The sequence below is a fragment of the Oreochromis niloticus genome, linkage group LG4 (genome assembly GCF_001858045.2).
Source record: "Oreochromis niloticus isolate F11D_XX linkage group LG4, O_niloticus_UMD_NMBU, whole genome shotgun sequence".
In the NCBI taxonomy this organism is placed as follows: domain Eukaryota; kingdom Metazoa; phylum Chordata; class Actinopteri; order Cichliformes; family Cichlidae; genus Oreochromis; species Oreochromis niloticus.
Genome location: NC_031969.2, coordinates 9,269,666 through 9,292,483, shown reverse-complemented (window position 1 = coordinate 9,292,483; position 22,818 = coordinate 9,269,666). Strand labels below are relative to the sequence as shown.

At 41.4% G+C, this 22,818-nt stretch overlaps 2 protein-coding genes across 3 annotated transcripts; both read left to right on the top strand.

Annotated features, from left to right (window-relative positions):
* Positions 1-591: 591 nt before the first annotated feature.
* znhit1 (zinc finger, HIT-type containing 1) lies at positions 592-4,701 on the top strand. 2 transcript variants are annotated; one of them, XM_005468371.4, is made up of 7 exons: positions 592-639; positions 1,180-1,242; positions 2,333-2,430; positions 2,962-3,037; positions 3,521-3,600; positions 3,687-3,856; positions 4,275-4,701. In XM_005468371.4, the coding sequence occupies exons 2-7, from the start codon at positions 1,218-1,220 to the stop codon at positions 4,294-4,296; spliced, it is 471 nt and encodes a 156-aa protein (XP_005468428.1). In that variant the 5' UTR covers positions 592-639; positions 1,180-1,217; the 3' UTR covers positions 4,297-4,701. The 2 variants fall into 2 exon arrangements, 1 of the variants encoding a protein (XP_005468428.1); XR_003219901.1 differs by lacking the exon at positions 592-639 and having other exon boundaries at positions 1,100-1,242; positions 4,275-4,349; positions 4,385-4,701.
* Positions 4,702-15,579: 10,878 nt separating this feature from the next.
* Positions 15,580-21,270, top strand: LOC100702348 (tripartite motif-containing protein 16). The gene is made up of 2 exons (XM_013270134.3): positions 15,580-16,853; positions 20,654-21,270. Exons 1-2 carry the CDS (start codon positions 16,078-16,080, stop codon positions 21,120-21,122), a joined length of 1,245 nt encoding a protein of 414 aa, XP_013125588.3. The 5' UTR covers positions 15,580-16,077; the 3' UTR covers positions 21,123-21,270.
* The last annotated feature ends 1,548 nt before the right edge of the window (positions 21,271-22,818 follow it).

Below are 22,818 nucleotides of genomic sequence, written 5' to 3'. Positions count from 1 at the left end.
GGTCGCTGAATGGTTTTTCTCTTTTAACTTATTGTGAAACCTCTTGAAGCTTCCACAGTGATGATGATGTACAATCAGGCAATTCAAAGTTTGTGATTTTTTTTTACGAAATTAAACGTGAGTTTTATTAATTCACAGATCTTTACATAATGGCTGCTCAGTGACTTCGTGGTTCCTCTTACATGTCAGGTTCAGTAACGTATGGAGGATCTATTGGAAATTCTATCCCCAGCCCTCTGCATGACCTCTTTCACTACATCCATGAATCTTCTCTTTCCCTCCAGCCTGGCAGCTCCATCATTCACCACATCATTGTCCAATGTGTCCACTATAACTGAGTACAATATTTCACCTCCAGGTGGCAACACTACTACGGTGACCCTGAGAGGCCAAACGGACTGCAACTAAAGAAAACACCAGCAATAAGAAAAACGCTGCAAAAGCACACAAAACACAATGGAAAAAGGAAAACCGACAACGGAAATAGGAAAAGACAAAACAGAAATAGGAAAAACGACAACGGAAATAGGAAAAACGAAAACAGAAATAGGAAAAAACAGATTTCCAAAAGCACAAGGGAAGTGTTTCTGGGGAGACAATAACCCGACGGACCAGTTGCAGGAACCCAAAACATGCTAGGTGTGTTTGATCGTGATTCATATAATACTGATCACAGATTTTTTAGGCTAATAGGCTAACACACTTACCTCTCATCTTTTCTTTCCTCACAAAACCGATAGATCCTCCACTTCTTTTAAGTGTCTCCCAGCGCAATTCTTAGCATATTTTGGTTCGTGCAACTGGTCCGTCGGGTTATTGTCTCCCCAGAAACACTTCCCTTGTGCTTTTGGAAATCTGTTTTTTCCTATTTCTGTTTTCCCATTTCTGTTTTCTTTTTTCCCTTTTCCGTTGTCGTTTTTCCTATTTTCGTTGTGTTTTGTGTTCTTTTGCAGCGTTTTTCTTATTGCTGGTGTTTTCTTAAGTTGCAGTGCGTTTGGCCTCTCAGGCCACCGTACAACAGACTGAAGAAAACGCTCAAACTTTATTTAAAATAACAAACATAACACACTCCAGAAAACAGTAATATGAAGATCAGTCATCAAATCATCAAAAAGTTTTCATTCTTTTATTGTCCTGTCAGTCGTCCCGATGACAAACGCGCTTCGTTTGCTTTCACAGGGACCTCCGCGGCCGCCGTACAGAGGACGTGAACAAAGATGGTGCTGGAGAAGAAAGGTTCCGGTGAGTGTTGGTTTGTTTGAACTGTTCTTTTGAATGTAAAACACTGTCATGCAGTCAGACGGTGTAAAAACGCTTTAACAGAGAGACCCTCTGTTATTCTATCGTCTCTAACTCGGAGCTCACAGAGGAAACGTTGGTTTTAAACTCAACTCCGGTTTTCTGAGCGGTTCGTGTTGTTTACTGTTAATGTTATTATTACTGGTTTTATAGAGCTGCAGGGTTTTATTCTAACATATACATGTTAAATAGAAATAGTCCAGTTATTAAAAAAAATCAAACTTAAAGGAGAGGATCGACCGTAGGTAGGTGATGCTACGTTGCCGTTTATTTAACCAGGACCACCTGAAGGATTTTGGGTGTTTTACTGAAGTAAAAGATGTTTTTTGGGCTCCAGCTGTGAGCCGAATTTAAGTTAAGTACATAACTGGTTCAGATCCTGTTTGATGAGCTTTCAGACAATAATACGAGAACAGAACGAGATAAAGTTAACGTTTTCACAGCGCGGTTTGGTTTGATTGGAAGGAAACACTACAACTACTATTAAAGGCCAATTCAGGGACACAACATCCAACTTTTTCCAGTCCTACATTGATAGCAGGCTTTTCTGCTGTTACTTTCTCCTTTCCCTGCTCTCAGTCTCACTGTGAGTGGACCCCCTCACACATGGAGTGGAGCAGAGAGATATTGTGAACATTATGTTGTTGTAAGTGCATCGAAAGCTTCCTCCCAGGAGTCCCACTGAGCATGAAGAGACAATGAAGCCGACAGGGAAAACATCACCATCAATGGAGCTTTTCATGGTCACACTCTGTGTTTAAAACTTTTGCAGACCTGTAAGCTGTTACTGTGGCAGGTTTGAAATCCCTTAAACTGCTGAGCCTTTGAGCTTTCAGCTGTTTTCTCCTGCTCAGAATGAACCTCTGTGAGGTGACTGTGTGCTGAATCACGATTAGCAGTCCTGATGTCCCTTTGGTTTACATGCTGGAAAAACTACACAGAACTTTATAGAAATTAGCTGAGTCCATGGGACTTTTGTCACTGATACCAACTGTTGACCGACTGATGGAAACTGTGTTTTTGTATCCGACAGCTCGGGTGGAGGCCGGTCAGCGCAGAGTTTTGGATGAAGCTACCAGACAGAGGAGGCTGACCCGTCAGCTGGAGGCTCTGGAAAAAGACAACTTCCAGGTCCGTGTCTGTGATTTAAGTTGACTGACAGCTTTTCTGCTCTCACTGACCTCTAACATCCACACAGAGCTTCACTCTGTACACTGGGTTCACTTCATCCATCTCACATTCACATAGAAACAAGCACAGGTGGAGATTTTAAGCGGGACTTCTTTAGAAATCCTCTAACATTGAATTGTGCAGTTCAGGCGACTAATCAGAAGAAAGCTTAGAGCTCTCTCTGTGTATGTCACACATTACAGTAACCTGTAAGGCGCATGAGCTGCTAGATCACTGATGTTCTGCTTCTGTCAGGGTCAGAGGTCACGACCCTCTAACCCTCTTTCACCATCTCCAGCTGCTCTTTGTGGTCTTATAGAAACTAGAAGTGGTGAATGAACATGGGTAAACGTGCTGTTGGTATAATGAAATACAAAGATTTTAAATATGTCCACCTGTTAGTGATGCTGATTGGCTCATGTATGTCTAACAGGCTGTTAATAAGCAGTCTGTAATGTTGATCAGTGATGACATCTTGTTTTGTGTTTCCAGGACGACCCTCTGTCCTCCCTCCCTCCCCCAGGTCCCACTGCCCGCCTACCTGCCTTCAGTGAGTCTGAAGAACCAGGTGAGTTTTTCACCCTCTGATCTGCACATGAAACCTACACTTTTGACAAAAGGGCATCTTCCTGACCATCCCTTTCACAATAAAAGCTCTTTATATAGCTCTACTGTGTTCCTGTACTAGCAGCAAAAGTCTTACAGAGGTACACGGTAGCAGCTGAAATCTTTATTCCTTGAAACTTGAGTAGCTGTATATAGGCTGGTACTTATAAAGTACTTTTCTATTCTAATTAAGTATTCAAAGAACTTAGTTAACACAGCTCTGACATTTCTTGTATTCACAAATTGAGGCATCTGAAGCATTTCGAGTTCATCATCAACCAGATCAAATCCTGTTTAAAAACCCGCAAATATTTTTCCATTGTCACCACACCGACCAATTTAAAAACGGAAAAGTTCATGTTAGGAAACGTGTTTGTGATTAAAAATCTTCCAAAAAATCCCCTAAACATTTTCTGTCCTCCTCCTTCTCTGTCTGTGCGTCCAGAGAAGAAGAAGAGAAAGACGAGGGGCGACCACTTCAAGCAGCGTTTCAGGAAGAACTTCACCACGCTGCTGGAGGAGGAGGTGAGTCAGACGCCTTCTCTCCTCTCTCTGATTGGCTGAAAGATGGTCGTTAGCTGACCCACTGTCTCCTCTCCTTTGATTGGTAGAATCTCTCAGAGAAGCCGGAGCCTAACTACCTGTCAGCAGCGGCCCCGCCATCCTCGCTACCTGCACGCCACTTCTGCTGCGTCTGTGGGTTCCCGTCGCACTACACCTGCACCACCTGCGGGGGGCGGTACTGCAGCACCAAGTGTCTGTGCACACACAGAGAGACGAGGTAAACATACCACGTGTTTTTCAGAGATCTGGTTGCTCAGGTTAGATAGATGTTCAGCACCAGTTACCATGACGATGTACCAGGTCAGAAGTTTACCTCATGTCAGCGAGCAACTTCTCCAAAAAGGGCCGCCTCTTGTGACTGGATGGACACTTTGGCGGTCTTGGTTCAGTTTTGCAGGGTCGCTGTAAGAACTTGAACCACTACAAGCAGAACGAGGACCACCATCTCTAAGAGTCGGAGATTATCTGCAGGATCAGGCTCACTGAAAAGGGAGCTGCAGGTCTAAACAGACTTTAAACGCTCTCTGACCTCACAGCTGGAGGCGCTGTGATGTCACCATCTAAAGAAACTGGAAAATCTCCTGACCAGAGTTCATGCTTAACAACATCTTTTTTTCTCCTGTGTGTCTCTGCAGGTGTTTGAAGTGGACGCTCTAACTGCCACCACCTTGTTGCCATGGTGATGGAGGTGAGGGTTGCATATGGGATGCATGAAGCTGCATCATAAAGAGAGTTTGAACCCTTTCTGGCTCCGCTGGCTGCTGTGAGAGCAGCTGGACAGAGACTCACCTGTGCAGGTGGACAGGAGGCTGCTTGTGATGTCACAGGACTGCAGATTCACTCAGGAGTTTTGGCTGCTTCAGTATTTCTGTATATTTTTCTTTACTCTCAGTTCTTTGTTTACCTGTCAGAACTTAGCTCAGGGTGCAAATGAAGAGACATGCCTGGGTTTGTTGCATCATCATCATCATCTGAGTGGACAGAATCAGATTAATTGTAAATATCTGTGTATCTGTAACTTTAGTGTTTTCTTTATATTTCAATAAATCAGATCTGACTTCACACAAAGTCTCCTGATCCAGGACTGGAAATATCAGCGACTCGATCTACTGCATCCATCTGCAGTCATGTTTCTGTCTCTACGAGCCGCTCACTAGTGATGTGCGATACCACTGATTTCCTTTCCGATCCGATACCAAGTAAAATTCAGGGTGGTATCGACGATACTGATATAATTGTATTATGTAATTGTAAAAATTATATAATAATAGAGGTTCATAATGATTACAGGACATCAGACTACTTGTTCTTATTGCTTAATAATGCAGAATTATCATATAGAAATAAAAAAACTGAAGTTGTGCGCTATTTGAACACGTTGCCTGCAGCACTAAAGGACTCCGTGAGAGACGTCTGTCTGGCTCTAGCAGCACCTGTCCCTCTCCTCCTCTTCAGTTCGCCTCAACATACGCTCCTCATATTCTGTTATATGATTTACTCTGAGGTGTTTGACAAGGTTAGTGATGTTGCCACAACACCTCACTGTCTTGCCACATATATCGCAAACTACGTCTTGGCTGTTTGTGGAGGTAAAATACGTCCACACATGACACCATTAACGCTCAGCCATTGTTGTGAGTGCGCACGCCAGGGGCTGCAACACATTTATACAGCCGTATTTCGCATATGACTGAAAGGCGTAAGAGGAAGTAGTTCCTTCCAATTTAGACGATCTGAACGATATAGTTTCTTTCCACTGTGTTCCTGTTAATAATAAACTACAAATTTATCCCAAAGTACTAAAATATCAATATTTTAATATGAGAATCGATTCTAGAACATAAATTACTGGTATCGGAAGAATCGATATTTCAATATCGATCCACACACCACTACTTACAGCTACTTCCGTGCAACTGATATAAGGTACAGTAAGCTGAAGACAGCTTCTACCGTCTGTTTGTTGAAAAATAGTAACGCGGCCGCACCGCATTTTCTTGTTAGAAACGATAGGAATAGTAATTAGTTAGATTACTCGTTACTGAAAAAAGTAACGCCGTTACTTATAACACCGTTATTCCCATCACTGGTCTCTTCTACCACTGATGTTCTGTTAGGAATTTTATTTGTTTAGAACAAATTTGCAGAAGTTTTATGTATTATTATTATAATTAGACTTGACCAAACCGATGATTGGTACTGTATCTGTTAGCGTGTTGGGGTTCAGTTAATATCTGTGTATCTGGGTTTTGTTTACTCCTTTATAAACTAATATTTTTTTGTGTTCACTCTTCCTCGTCTCTCCAGTGTTTCTTTTTCTGCCTTTGCTTTGCTGATCTGTGGTTCTTTTCTCAGTTATAATTATTTCATATTTCATAAACCTTCCCTGTGGATTTCTGATTTGTCTACTCTGGACCATTTCCCTCTCTTTTTATTGTCTGCCTGGCTCTTATTGATTTCACCTCGTGGTCAGCTGTTTCCACTTATGTTTCTTTACAATATATCCTCAGTATATAAGTAGCCTTGTCTCTGTCTTTGTCAGAATGTCTGTTTGCTCTGTTGTGCACACACTTGTGTTTTTAAGAAATAAGAAATAAGAAATAAGATGGCCTTTATTAGTCCCACAGGTGGGAAATTTGTTTTGTTACAGCAAAAGTGCAAAGTTATGTAGCAGAAATTAGAAAACACTGGAATGCAATAAAATACAATAAAATAAAATAAAATACTATATACAATAGAATAAAATAGAAATACAAATACTATATACAACTGAGTAGGAAAATACAAAAACACAACTTCGTCAGAAGAAGAATTGCACGTATAGCAGTCTTATTGCACATGTGTGGGTTTGTGTGTTTGATCAGCTGCAAAAGTCTTTGTTGTGGAGTCTGACAGCAGTGGGGAGGAAAGACCTGCGAAATCTCTCCGTCCCACACCGTGGGTGCCGCAGTCTCCCACTGAAGGAGCTGCTCAGTGCCGTCACAGTCTCATGCATGGGGTGGGAGATGTTGTCCAACAGGGATGACAGCTTAGCCACCATTCTCCTGTCACTCACCACCTCCACTGGGTCCAGAGGGCATCCTAGAACAGAGCTGGCCCTTCGGATCAGCCTGTTCAGTCTCTTCCTGTCCCCAGCAGAGATGCTGCCACCCCAGCAGACCACACCATAAAAGATGGCTGAGGCCACCACAGAGTCATAGAAGGTCTTCAGGAGTGGGCCCTCCACTCCAAACGACCTGAGTCTCCGCAGCAGGTACAGCCTGCTCTGCCCTTTCCTGTAGAGGGCGTCTGAGTTATGAGTCCAGTCCAGTTTGTTGTTCAGATGAACACCAAGGTACCTGTAGCTGTCCACAGCCTCGATGTCCATACCTTGGATGTTCAGTGGTTGCAGTGGAGGATGCTTGTGCCTGCGGAAGTCTACCACCAGCTCCTTGGTTTTACTGGCATTGATCTGGAGGTAGTTCAGCTGGCACCAGTCCACAAAGTCTTGAGTCAGTCCTCTGTACTCCTTGTCGTCCCCATCAGTGATGAGGCCGACTATTGCAGAGTCATCAGAGAACTTCTGCAGGAAGCACTGGGTGGAGTTGTGGGAGAAGTCTGCAGTGTAGATGGTGAAGAGGAACGGAGCCAGAACCGTTCCCTGTGGGGCCCCTGTACTGCAGACGACCCTGTCCGACACACAGCCCTGAGTCCTCACATACTGTGGTCGGTCGGTGAGGTAGTCCAAAATCCAGGTAGTGAGGTGATGGTCCACTCCAGAGTTCTCCAGCTTGTCCTTCAGAACCGAGGGAAGAATAGTGTTGAAGGCACTGGAGAAATCAAAGAACATGATTCTCACAGTGCTCCCAGCGGTCTCCAGGTGAGCGAGGGAACGATGTAGGAGGTGAATGATGGCATCATCCGCTCCAATGCCAGGCTGGTAGGCAAACTGAAGTGGGTCCAGTGATGAGCTCACAAGGCGCCGAAGCTGAGCCAGGACCAGCCGCTCCAGGGTCTTCATCAGGTGGGATGTCAGAGCCACCGGCCTGTAGCTGTTGAGGTCCTTGGGGCGTGAAGTCTTTGGCACTGGAACAACACAGGAGGTTTTCCAGAGCTGTGGGACTCTTCCCAGCCTCAGGCTCAGGTTGAAAAGGTGCTCCATCACACCACACAGTTGGTCCGCGCAGGACCTGACGACCCTCGAGCTGATGCCATCTGGACCCGCTGCCTTCTTGGCTTTAATCCTCCTCAGTTCCCTCCGAACCTGGGTGGTTGAGAGAGACAGGCTGGAGCCTTGTGTTGAGTGTGTATTGGATGCTGTTGTTGGGGGTGGGGAGGAGTGAGCAGGGTGAATAGAGGAGCTGTGAAGTGTCTGAGGTGTCAGAGGTGTTCCTTGTTAGTCTGTGAATTATTTTTCTTTTTGGGCCTTTTTATCTTCTTAGTAATCCACATTAGTCTGAGTGTTGGAAATACTTATTCTTTTTGTTCTTTTCAGCTTTTTCTTCCACATTTAGGTTATCATTTTGCTTGAAACACAGGGTACACCTGTACTACTACATTAAGATCGAGTAAATTAGGTTTGCTCACTTCAATGTAAATTTAGGTTTTAAAGTTTTTTGTTTATGAAATATCTTGCAAATACTGCTGATGCAAATAATATACAGTGCACAGTTGTTGCTGCTGTGGGAAACCTGACTATGTGTTTTTCTTTCAAATAAATTAAATTTGTATTATTTGAATGCGTATAATTTTTTTTTCTCCATTTGTGTTTCTGTTAATGTTGATGTTCATTAAAGTGTTTTGAAAGGGGAAAAGGAAAAGCTGCAAATTAAAAACAGCAGGAGAGTAAAAGTGCATCGGTAAGGTCTGATCAGCTTTGAAGCTGATTTTAAGTAGTTAAAGGCATTAAATATGTATAAAAAAATGAATAAACATCCAACATGACACAGATGTGGGGGGATTCCTTGACAATTAGAAGTTTTATCAGGTTCATTCTGAGAAAAGAAAGTATCTTAATGCTGCAATAAAGAACATGATTGACAATGGGACTGCAAAGCTCTCTAATTCTGGTTGGTGTTGCCATGTTTGGTCATGCCTAAGTCTGATAGCGCGCCAAGAATACAGACTTCTAGATAGGTCAATGCAGTGAAGACTGACTTCTACCATCTCGCACATATGGAAGATTGTGTCAGTTAGGTAGAGGCTGTAAAGTCCACCAGTAATATTGATTTATTGAAAGGCTGAAAGGCTGGCAAGATACCACAGTTGGTTTTTTTTTTTTTTTTTTTTTTTTTGACAATGCATTCAGAAAGTATTCACAGTGCTTAACTTGTTCACAACAGCATGTTCCATATTGTTCCATATTTTGTCATATGTCAGCCTTATTACAAAATGAATTAAATTCATTTTTACCTCTCCACACAGCGTAGAGGTGTGCTGTAGCTGCTGCTTCTTCAGGAGTGTGGAAAGGTATACATACATGGAAATACATGGACATGGTTAGGAGTACCTCTCAACCTTGCAAAAAATCTATTTTACTCCTTTTGGGTTTTTTTTCCATTTTCAGTCAAAGATATTAAAAAAATATCATCATTCATTCAGCTATACCTTACAGAATCTGAGGAGCTTGTGAGTAAAGCAGAATAAGCTAGGAAATGATTCTGTAGGAATCACGAGAGTGAAATTATTTCTGTACTGAAAACTAAAACTGTGCTGTAAAGCTTAGTCCATAGTGTTACATGCCACGATAAGGGGCAGTAATGTTTTTCTGTTTCTCATGTCTTTTTGGTGTCAAGCCTCCACTTATTGGTCAATTCAAAGTGAATCGACATGTGTCTGTTGGCTGATCTGGATACAGTAGGCCAATCACTCACCAGGGATCGTTACAAAAGGGCAGCTCCTTGGCCAGCGGATCTGCTTCTGGCGCTCTCTGAACTTTTGTTTGTGCGTGCACGTGCTAGGGCCATTACATTTAATTTGTTAAAAGTGCTAAAATGTTATTTAGGCTATAGTTGATCATATATGAAAGCTATTTTCCTACTACTTTGTAAATGTTTTAGGTGAAATATAAGAATGTATAACTATTAAAACATACTTATAATAAATTACCCCACTAATTACAGTTCAATACAAGCAAACACACAAAAGATGACGTAAAATGTTAATATTTTAAAAATGAATGGATGGATAAATGAATAAATTAATTGAGTTGGTGAAATAAATGGTACATTTCAAGTGGAAATAATGAACTGTGAGGGATAAGCGTACCTCACCAACACAGTAACTGCTAATGCTATAAGTTTAGAAGTGGCATCTGTTCAATCACAAAGCTAATCTTTAATAATCTTTAACTCATGAGGGGGGCGCTCGTGTACACTGATGGAGTAGGACGCACTCTTCTCAGCTCCGCACTTTTCTTCTTATTTTCCAACACTTAACGTGACACCCTGCCTCTTTACTTAACTGTTCAACAGCCCTTCTGATCTGCATCGACTACGATAAAGACTGGTCGACATGCCGCCTAAAAAAGACGCAACACACTGCCAGAAAGCAGTAGCTGAAAACTCTGCTAGCACCGACGCCATTTTAGCAGCTATCGCTAGCCTAAAAACGTCTATGGAGACCCGCCTTGACACAATTGAGTCTACTTTGTCTAAGCTCCAGGCAGATATCCGGTCATCCGAACAGCGTCTAGATGTTATCGATGAGTCGCTTACTACAATGGACGGCCGTGTTTGCATGCTTGAAGCTACGTGCAAGGAACTAATGGCGGCCACCGACAACCTGCGTGACAAGCTAGGCCAGATGGAGGCGCGCTCGCGTCGGGCCAACATTAGGATTGTTGGAGTGAAGGAAGGTGCTGAGGGCGGTAAGCCTGCGGACTTTGTTTCATCCCTGCTGCTGGATGTGTTGGGGAAAGACAACTTTATTAAGCCGATAAAAGTGGAGAGGGCACACCGCACCCTTAGACCAAAACCAACGGCTGGCCAGCGACCGAGGGCTATCATAGCCAAGTTGCATCATGAGAAAGACGTGTGGCATGTCTTGCGTCTGGCACGCCAACGTGCACCGTTGAGCTGCGATGGAGAGAGTCTGTCCATCTTCCCCGACTACACTGCGGAGGTCCTTGCGCAGCGGATGGCCTTCAATTCGGTCAGGAAAAAGCTTAGCGCTTCCGGAGCGACGTGCAGTCTGCGCTACCCGGCCCAGCTTCGGGTAGTTCACAACAACATCACTAACACGTTCAAGTCTCCTGCTGAAGCTGAACGTTTTGCGGACTCACTGTAATCGTGACCTGGTAATGTACTTGTTCATGTTGTTGATGCGGCTGTGTTGTTGAACATTCTCACTCTTCTCTTCCTATAGTGAGAGTCGCGAGTCGTTCAATCTTTTTTTGAATGCTTCTGTGGTGATAGTTTTCTATCATGTTTTTTGTTTTTTGTTACGACGTCTTAAAACTTTGATCTATCGTGAAGTACTGAGATCGTTTATATTATAAATTTGGTTATACACAAGTCATTTTATATGTTGGCGTCTTTTTTTTCTAACCCAATCAGTCGATTTATGGGTGTAACTATTGTTTTGATTAATGGAGTCTGGTGCGGAGCTGCCCGATCCGAAGGATGTTTTTTTCTCTTTTTCTTTTTTGTTTTTTTGTGCTCCTCTTCCCGGCAGTCCCCTTAATGCACGCTGGGATGGGCCGCAGTGGTTCTTGTTCTTTTTTGCGGCCTTTTTCTTTTTGGGGGATGGGGTTCAGTGTTCTTGTTGTTAATTTTGTTTTAACTGTTTTTTTGCCAGTCCTTTGTATTATTTGTCACCTGTCCATATGTCACTCCACCTCTCATTTAGATGCGGGGTAACAATGCTACTGGTTTTGGAACATGTCCTTTGACATTTACATCCTGGAATTGCAAGGGCTTGGGCAGAGCTTTGAAACGTGGGAAGGTTATGTCACATTTGAAGCATTTATCTTCTGATATAATTTTTCTTCAGGAAACTCATATTCACGCCAATGAACAGAGACGTTTAAGAGCAAATTGGGTGTCGCAGGTCTACCAGTCCACTTTCACATCTAAGGCCAGAGGTGTTGCTATACTCATAAGGAAAACTACTCCATTTATATTTGGATCCGTCGTTACTGATCCGGGTGGGAGATTTGTTTTGGTCTCTGGGTCCATTAACTCTTTTCCACTGGTTTTGCTAAATATCTATGCCCCTAATTTTGACTGTCCTGACTTCTTTTCCAAAATATTTGACCTAATTTCTGAATATAATATGTCTAATATAATAATTGGTGGCGATTTTAACTGCTATTTTGATCCTGTTTTGGATAGATCATCTACAAAAATAGCCCCCACTACTAGATCCACGGCAGTTTTGAACAACCTGGTGAAGTTACACAACATGGTTGACGTTTGGAGGCTTCAGCATCCAAATGATAGGCAATATTCTTTTTTTTCACCTGTACATCGTAGCTTTACCAGAATAGATTACTTTGTTACAGATTCTAGACTATTACCCAGTATTATCAGCTCTGCTTATCATCAAATCTTGATTTCTGACCATGCCCCACTTACCATGAAAATAGATTTTAATTTACAGCCTCGAATTTTCAATTGGAAATTCAATTCTACCCTTCTGTCAGACAAAACTTTCTCCACTTATGTTTCCACTGAGATTTCAGATTTCTTAAAACACAACGACAACGGGGAGGTCTCTGATTCCACTCTTTGGGAATCATTTAAGGCAGTATTGCGTGGCAAGATCATCTCCTTTCAAACATTTTCGAAAAGAACTAGATTAAATCGTCTGTCCCAAATTGAGTCTGAATTATCAACATTAGAGGAGGCACTTCGCCAATCTGATACTGTAGGCATATCTAATGCCATTCTAAAACTAAAACTTGAATACAATCATATTTTGGGTACCCAAGTCGGAAGCGATATTATTAAATTGAAACAAAGACACTTTGAGTTGGGAGATAAACCCCATAAATTACTTGCCAGACAATTAAAAGATGTGCAAGCCCATCGGACCATACACAAAATTGCCTCCTCTACTGGTGAATTAATTACTGATCCTAAGCTGATTAATGACAGATTTGTTGAGTTTTTCAGCACACTGTACTCTTCTAAATCTAACGCTACTGACTCTGAGCTTTTTAGCTTTCTTAACTCTCTGAGCATTCCGACCCTTACAGAATCTGCCGCCCAAGCGCTTGATGCTGACTTCAGCATCACAGAAGTCAGAGCTGCTATCCTTTCTTTCCCTAGTGGTAAAGCCTGCGGGCCGGATGGGTTCAACATAGAATTTTATAAAGCCCATATTGATATAATTGCTCCACTTTTACTCAGAATGGTGAACTGCTCTATTGCACGGGGCTCTTTCCCTGATAGCATATATGATGCCCACGTTTGTCTTCTCCCTAAGAAGGACAGAGACCCCACCAATGTGACTTCATATCGCCCACTTAGTTTATTAAACTGTGATCAAAAAATCATTGCAAAAGTCTTGTCTTCACGTCTTAATAAATATTTGGGTACTTTAATTCAACACGATCAAACTGGGTTTATCCCAGACAGATTTGCTTTCTCTAATACCCGTCGTCTATTGAATGTATTGTATGGAACAAATTCTCCAAATTCAGCTGTTATTTCATTAGATGCACAACAAGCTTTTGATCAAATTGAGTGGAAATACCTGTTTGCTACGCTTGAGAAATTTGGCTTTGGTAATAATTTTACAACTTTGGTACGTATGCTTTATGCTCGGCCAAGATCATCGGTACTGACAAATTTTGATAGATCACATCCGTTTCTACTTCACCGGGGGACTAGGCAGGGCTGCTGTTTATCTCCACTGCTCTTTGCTCTAGCTATGGAGCCTCTGGCCATTGCAGTTAGAAGCAGCTCTGATATTGTAGGTATATCCTGTGGTCCTGTCAACTCTACTATAACTCTATATGCAGATGATGTGGCTCTAACACTGTCTGATGCCAGGGTCTCTTTGCCTCCCCTGCTTCATCTCATTAACAAATTTGGACAACTCTCTGGTTTCACAATTAATTGGGACAAGTCCATTTTTATGCCACTGGCAGATGGGCTTGACTCTAGCTTCATCTCTAGCTTACCTTTTAAAACCACCAGCAGTCACTTTAAATACCTAGGTATTAACATTCCCAGAAACCGTAAGCTGCTATTTAAATTGAATTTTCAGGTCCTCGTTGATAGTATTAAAGCTAAGATAGATAAATGGACTCTTCTTCCACTCTCTTTGATTGGACGTGTCAATATTATTAAAATGGTAGTGCTTCCTAAATTTATTCATCTTTTCCAAAACATACCCATCTTTCTCACTTCATCCTTTTTTAAAACTATTGACTCTATCATTTTGTCTTTCATCTGGGCAAATAAACCCCATAGAATTTCAAAGGCACACTTGCAGAAACCCTCCTCTGAGGGCGGATTAGGCCTCCCAGTTTTCAGGCACTACTATTGGGCTTGCAATGCCAGAACATGGGTTTTTTGGAACAGTGTTTCTGCTGTTCAGAAGGGATGCGGTCCTTCTTGGCCTTTGATAGAGGCACACAATGCTAAATCAATTTTTGGTACATCACTTGTTGCTATTCTGTTTTCTAAGCCCAACATACCTACCAAACTTTTAAGTAATGATTTTGTCCTAGGTCATTCTCTTAGGATCTTAAAGCAAGTTAGGGGTGCTATGTGCCTTCCAGACCTATCCATTTTTGCTCCCATAACTGAAAACCTTTCTTTTTCACCTGGCTTGATGGACCCTGTGTTTAAGCTTTGGTCAGCATTAGGTCTTCACACTATTAAGGACCTCTACATCGACAATTGTTTTGCTTCATTTGCTCAGCTGCAATCAAAATTTATGCTCCCCTCTGCTCATTTATTTAGATACTTACAAATTAGGAATTTTGTTAAACAGTCTTTTGCCCATCTGGATAAGCCCCCTGCTCATAGTGACTTTTATGATTATTTGATTAAAAATCCCACTTCCAAACACCTAATCAGCCAGTTTACTACACTTTTTACACTTACAGCACCTACTAACCACATCAAGGATGCTTGGGTTAAGGACTTGGAAGTAGACATATCGGATGCTTTGTGGGCCAATGGGTTGAAGAATATTAAAGAATGCTCTGTTAATGCCAGACTACAACTTATACAGTTCAAGGTCCTTCATCGTTTGCATTTTTCTAAAACAAAGCTATGCAGCATTTTTCCGTCTCTTTCGTCTTTGTGTGACAGATGCAAAGCATTGGATGGAACCCTTGGTCACCTTTTCTGGTCTTGCCCCACACTCAGGAGTTTCTGGGCAGAGATATTTAATATATATAACCGGGTTTATGACTTAAAATTAGAGCCGGATGGTGTACTTGCAGTGCTTGGCTGCTCCCTGACCTCATTGGCACTTAGACGTCCTCTTCAGAAAGCTTTAATGTTTGGCATGATTGTAGCTAAAAGACTTATTCTTAGAGCCTGGAAATCACCATCTCCTCCATTGTTCAGGGTTTGGCTACGTGAGATGATTGCATGTTTGTATATTGAAGAGGTTCGTTATCGTTTGGCTGACACCCATGTTAAGTTTGTCGAAATCTGGGGCCCTTTTCTCAATCATATTGATGGGAATTCAACATAAATTTTAACTCATTTGACTGCACTTTGTGTGAAACTGCACTTCTGCCGGACCCTGATTTCTTCCTGGACTTGTTTTCCACATCTTTTGGTCTTGGTGAACTCTCTGTTGCCCTGTCTAAACTCACACAGTAGATCATCTTTTTGGACAATGGTGTTTCTTTTGTACTTTTGATTTGTACTGGCTAACTGGTTTATTTATTTATTTTTTTTCTTTTCTTTCCTGTTTGCGGTTTTTTTTTTTGTTTGTTTTTTTTGTGTATTTGGTTTTTGGTTTTTGTTTTCTGTTTTTATTTCTTTTTTTTCTGTGCTTAAATATTATTGTTTTTGAATCTTATGTCATTTGTCTGGTGTGATGTTATGTAACTTTGAACTTAAAATCTTATAAATAAACATTTAAAAAAAAAAAAAAAATCTTTAACTCATGATGCAATTAAATTGGTGCAGTTCAGTCACAGATAAGCTGCTAAGTTGCTAAGCTTATTGCGCTCTTACTCTCAAACTCTCACTCTTGAAATATTTCACCTCAGACAAACTTTGATCTTTGTTTGATGAGGAAGGAATTAGCCCCTCCCCCCTCCTTCCTGGTATATAGAAAAGTCACTCCCATTAAGTTTTGGTGTTTCCTGTTCCTGTTCTGTTCACAGATCTGCAAGTTTACAGATTAGTGTAACCAACATGCTGTGCTGTGACACGCCAGTCACTGCATGTTAGCAGCTGAAATGAAATAACTGCAGCTCAGCAGTGTTTTTCTTGTAAGACAAAAGTGAAACTATTTCACAATCACATTCTCAGAGGTAAAATGGCGCAGCGAGGAATCCAGATGAACCAGGACAAGCTCTGCTGTTCGATCTGTTTGGATCTCCTGAAGGATCCAGTGACTATTCCCTGTGGACACAACTACTGTATGAACTGTATTCAAATCCACTGGGATGAAGAGAAAACACACAGCTGTCCTCAGTGCAGACAGATCTTCACACAGAGGCCTGCTCTGGGGAAAAACACCATGTTAGCAGAGTTGTTGGAAGAGCTGGAAAAGACTGGACTCCAGGCTGCTTCTGCTGATCACTGCTATGCTGAACCTGAAGATGTGACCTGTGATGTCTGCACTGGGAGAAAGATGAAAGCTGTCAAGTCCTGTCTGCAGTGTCTGGTCTCTTACTGTGAGCAACACCTTCAGCCTCACCATGAATCCCCTGCATTTGAAAAACACAAGCTGGTTAATCCATCCAAAACGCTCAAAGAAAATATCTGTTCTCATCATGACGAGGTTATGAAGATTTTCTGCCGCACTGATCAGCAGTGTATCTGTTATCTGTGCTCCATGGATGAACATAAAGGTCACGACACAGTTTCAGCAGCAGCAGAAAGGAAAGAGAAACAGAGAGAACTTGGGGTGAGTCAGCAAAACATCCAGCAGAGAATTAAAGAAAAAGAGAAAGGCGTGAAGGTGCTTCAGCAGGAGGTGGAGGCAATCAATCAGTCTGCTGATAAAGCTCTGAAGGACAGTGAAAAGATCTTCACTGATCTTATCCAGCTCATTTGGAAAAGAAGTTCTGATGTGAAGCAGCAGATCAGATCAAAGCAGGAAAAAGAGGTTAGTCGAGTCAGAGAGCTTCAGGAGAAGCTGCAGCAGGAGCTCACTGAACTGAGGAGGAAAGGGACAGAGCTGGAAAAGCTGTCATGCACACAAGATCACATCCACTTCCTACACAGTTACCCTCTTCTGTCATCTCTAAGTGAATCCACAAACTTGCCCAATATCCATATCCGCTCACTGTGTTACTTTGATGAAGTAACAGCAGCTGTATCAGAGCTCAGAGATAAAATAGAAGCTATTCTTAAGGAAGGATGGACCAAGATCTCACTGGAAGTAACTAATGCTGATGTTTTACTGGCACAACAACAACCTGAACCCCAGACCAGAGCTGAATTCTTGCACTATTCACGCAAACTCACATTAGATCCAAACACTGCCCACCCACAGCTGTTATTATCTGAAGGATATAGAAAAGCTACAGTGAAGCATGAACAACAGTTATATCCTGATCATCCAGACAGGTTCACTCAAAAGCAGCAGGTCCTGAGCAGAGAGAGTCTGACTGGGCGTTGCTACTGGGAGGTGGAGATTGGAAATGATACTTCTGCTGTAGCAGTCACATACAAGAATATTAGCAGAACAAACCTTCCTGAAAGTGAATTTGGAAATAATGACCAATCTTGGGCTGTAAGAAATTTTTCCGAATTCATTCACAATAGTTTCAGGACTTATATCTCTGGTCCTCGGTCCTCCAGATTTGGAATGTACCTGGATCATAGAGCAGGTACTTTGTCCTTTTATAATGTCTCTGAAACCAGCGAAACCATGACACTATTCCACAGAGTCCAGACTACATTCACTCAGCCACTCTATGCTGGATTCACTGTTTATGGCTATGAGAATTCTATTAAATTGTGTTAGCTCAAGTACACAGGTGTTATAAGATAAAAAGTTAGACTGATCATCTGAAATGCTTATTTACGCAAAACAGAAGACTCCCCTGTTTTGTCCATGTTTGTAAATAAATAATTAATCTGGATAAATGCAGTGCTGGTAGGGATGGGTAGGGATGGGTATTGATAAGATTTTCACGATTCCGATTCCATTTTCGATTCTGTTTAACGATTCGATTCTTTATCGATTCTCTTATCGATTCTTTTTAAAAAAGGAGAACACTAAGGTCGATTAGCTTAGAACTTTGTTTTATATCTTCTCTTTGAACAAGATAGAAATTTAGGAGTAACATGGCCTTACAAACCCAACAGTGAGATCTTAAGAGATCCACAGCCTACGGCTCTTCAATGGGGTGTCACAGGGTCGCCAGGAAAAAAAATTGTAAATGTAAAATAATAAAATAAATATTCTTCTGTAGCAATAACAAAGTATATAACATGAAATTTCCACTTGTGGGACTAATAAAGGTATATCTTATCTTATCTTATCTTATAACATAAATTATTCTGTAGCAATTACACAAGAATATCCAGTAATGTCCCTGCCTACAATTAAACACATTCACTTACCGAAAATCGGGGGCATCTGCTGTGGCAAATGGGTGCAAGCCTTTGACCACAAACTTAGTCACTGCTCGGTGACGTTCGTCTATCCTGGCCTGAAAGGAGACGCTAACGGCAGACTGCAGCGACAACTGCCAGCCAGACTCTGTCTGTCTCTCTCATCATGGTCACCTAAATGCAGTGCATAGTAATGGCAGGTTTTGTAATAAGGCAGATCGCGCTAACATAATATGCACTGTTAGTTGATTATTTACCTGCCGCATTAACGGGAGAGGACGTGGAAACGTTACCGCTGCTGCTGGGTTGAGATTCACGAGTCCGGAGTGGAATTAAAAACACGACTTTCATTTAAGGTTATCGCGTGTTTTGTGAGCAAATGCTTTTGCATATTCGTAGTGTTTCCTCCTTTAAATGAAATATCTACTTTGCAAGTATTGCAAGTTGCCCTTTTGTCATCTGTTCTCGTAAAGTATAACCAAACTTTTGAGCGTTTGAGCCGCTTAGGCGCCCTGCCAGGTAAATGACGCTCCGCAACGTGGTGACGTCATTCGAGGCGACAGGAATCGATAAGGGAATCGTTTGCAAAAATGGCAAACAATTCCAAGGAATTGAAACAGTGGGAACCGGTTCTCAACAAGAACCGGGTTTCGATACCCATCCCTAAGTGCTGGGTTATAAAAGATTTTAAGGATATAAGGGGATTTGTAAGGAATGATCTGCTGGTACTGCAGATGTTATCATAAAGAATTGTTGGTGATATACTCCATTGGAAGCTCTTTTGTTTCAGTTTTATCTCAATGTGAATTATAATTTTTAATTTGCAGTTTTTCTTTCATGTTTGTGTTTCTAATTTATTTTAGGAGAAATACAAAGAACTTGTTACAGAGAACTTGTTTCGTTTGAAACAATGTGGTTTTGGATGCTATCAAATGGACTTTGTTGTTTTTAGGTCTACATTTTTCAGTCTTTGATTATGCAAATAGCTTTCTTTTGTTCTTTTATTGGAATAGAACTAGATGACCATCGGTTTTCTATTTTCTTGAAATAATTTGTAAAGATGATCTTCAGTCATTAAAATATTGTAATCATGCTTTAAACTGTTGTTAATGTCATGCTCTTTCCCACTGCAGAGTTGAGGTTCTAACATTTTGATTGAGCAACTTAATATTGGATTTATTGTTGAGAATGTGCATCCCTGTCACCTCAGTTTTAGATTACATTATAAAACAGCCTGACAACTGTATCCTAAGTAATTCTGCAGCCGTCCAACCTGTAATGTAAAAATGTTTCAGTAGTTTCCATGCACTACCGTAATGGATCTATTTAAGTAACTGAAAATTATTCCTCAGTGCTTTAAAATTTGCCAGACCTTATTTAAAGTTTTTACCTCTTTCTTACAAGTAACCCAAAAAGCTGCTACAGACACACATGCTTTCTGGTGGAATTAGTGAATTTGCAGGGCTCTGATTAAGGCTATAGTGCACACAAAATAAAAATACAAGGAATTTTTCACTGCTGATGTGAGCTGACCATTGCTGTTATTTTACGCTTTATAAATAAAACTCTTGATGCATGCTCATTCATCCAGAAATCCCAAAAAGCCGATTCTGTTTATCTGGATGTAGCACTGAAAACATTAAGTCCAGATAAAGAGAATCAACTTTTTGGGAGTTGAACTGAATAAGAAATAAAGCCAAGAGGAGTGAGGAAACAATAAATCAATAAAACAAACCATACTCATTATAAAGTGAATTTCCATCACATGAGAAACAAATGGAGCAAAAGTAAACATGCCGTAAGAGAGTATACTTGAAATTATTATTTTAATTTTGTCTTTCCATGTAGATTTTAAATGAAAATAAAAATATAGCTTATTTCAGCTCATTGAAACCTGTCCAGTTCTGTCTGCTGTGTCTGGTCTCTTATTGTGAGCAGCACCTTCAGCCTCTTAGATCCCCTGCATTTGAAAAACAGAAGTTGCTGGAAGCTTGAAGACCATATCTGCTCTCATCACAATGAAGTTATGAAGATTTTCTGCCGCACTGATCAGCAGTGTATCTGTTATCTGTGCTCCATGGATGAACATAAAGGCTACGACACAGTTTCAGCAGCAGCAGAAAGGAAAGAGAAACAGAGAGAACTTGGGGTGAGTCAGCAAAACATCCAGCAGAGAATTAAAGAAAAAGAGAAAGGCGTGAAGGTGCTTCAGCAGGAGTTGGAGGCAATCAATCGGTCTGCTGATAAAGTTCTGAAGGACATTGAAAAGATCACTGATCTTATCCAGCTCATTGAGAAAAGAAGTTCTAATCTAAGAAGTTCAGATCAAAGCAGGAAAAAGAGGTGAGTCGAGTCAGAGAGCTTCAGGAGAAGCTGCAGCAGGAGCTCACTGAACTGAGGAGGAAAGGGACAGAGCTGGAAAAGCTGTCATGCACACAAGATCACGTCCACTTCCTACACAGTTACCCTCTTCTGTCATCTCTAAGTGAATCCACAAACTTGCCCAATATCCATATCCGCTCACTGTGTTACTTTGATGAAGTAACAGCAGCTGTATCAGAGCTCAGAAAGAAACTCGAGAATATTATTAAACTCGAGTGGACCAAGATCACACTTAAAGTGACCAATGTGGATTTTTTACTCCAACCGGAGCCAGAGCCCAAGACCAGAGCTGAATTCTTGCAGTATTCACATCAAATCACACTGGATCTAAACACTGCCCACCCACAGCTGATATTATCTGAAGGCAACAGAAAAGCTAGATTGACAATAAAAAAAACAGCTGTATCCTGATCATCCAGACAGATTCACTCAAGGACAGCAGGTTCTGAGCAGAGAGAGCCTGACTGGACATTGCTACTGGGAGGTGGAGATGGGACCAGCTAGTGCTACAGTTGCAGTCACATACAAGGACATTAGAAGAACAGGAGATGAAAGTGAATTTGGATGCAGTGACAGATCTTGGGCTTTAGAAAATTCTGTTGAATTTATTCACAACAGCATGAACAACACCATCTCGGGTCCTCGGTCTTCCAGAATTGGAGTGTACCTGGATCACAGTGCAGGTGTTCTGTCTTTCTACTGGATCTCTAAAACCATGACTCTACTCCACAAAGTCCAGACCACATTCATTCAGCTGCTCTATGCTGGACTCAGCGTTTATGGTTGTGGTAATTCTCTGAAATTGTGTGAACTCAAATAGATGGGCAGGGGAAAGAGTAACTGTGTCACTCTGGTTAGTTTGCAATGCACCTACTGTAATCAGTTGTTTCTTACTGTAGATTTTACCAGGATACAATAAAAGTTTTACACTATAATACTGTCAGCAGCTGGCTGCCATTCAAATGTTATTTTAACGGTCATAGTGTTGACATTATTTATTACAGCTATTGTCCACATGTATAGCTGCAGAACCAGTCAAAAGTTGAATACAGTCATAGTGGAGAAGGCTATTTAATTTTTTTCAGTTATTTTCCATGTTTCATATCTTAAGAATATAAAAATGACCCCTTTGCTGCCGTGAAACCCGGGATTCGCTCGAGGCCCAGAGAGGATGAATTGGCAGAGCTGAGATCGTGAAACGAGGCGAACAGAGCGCTAGCTCACATGATTAAAAGGTAAGCACGACCTGTTTATTTTTGAACCGTGCATATTGTTTAAAGCCTAAATTATCTGTTCGCTAAGTTGAAGGTATCTCAGTGTAAATTCACTCAGTAGGTTAAAGAAACAGTGTTTGATCCATCTTAGTTATTAGTTAATAGAATCGGTGTTTCATCCGCGGCGGTGTGTGATCCATCTTAGTTATTAGGAAAAAAGTGGCGGTGTTGTGATCCGTCCCCGTGCGTTAAAGCAGGAAACGTGTGTTACTATTAGTTAGAAAGCGGGGTTTAAGGCCTCGTCGCCGGCTAAGCGCCGTGTGTAGGGATGGGTAGGGATGGGTATTGATAAGATTTTCACGATTCCGATTCCATTTTCGATTCTGTTTAACGATTCGATTCTTCATCGATTCTCTTATCGATTCTTTTTAAAAAAGGAGAACACTAAGGTCGATTAGCTTAGAACTTTGTTTTATATCTTCTCTTTGAACAAGATAGAAATTTAGGAGTAACATGGCCTTACAAACCCAACAGTGAGATCTTAAGAGATCCACAGCCTACGGCTCTTCAATGGGGTGTCACAGGGTCGCCAGGAAAAAAAATTGTAAATGTAAAATAATAAAATAAATATTCTTAACATAACATTAATTATACTGTAGCAATTACACAAGAATATCCAGTAATGTCCCTGCCTACAATTAAACACATTCACTTACCGAAAATCGGGGGCATCTGCTGTGGCAAATGGGTGCAAGCCTTTGACCACAAACTTAGTCACTGCTCGGTGACATTCGTCTAACGGCAGACTGCAGCGACAACTCCCAGCCAGACTCTGTCTGTCTCTCTCATCATGGTCACCTAAATGCACAGTAATGGCAGGTTTTGTAATAAGG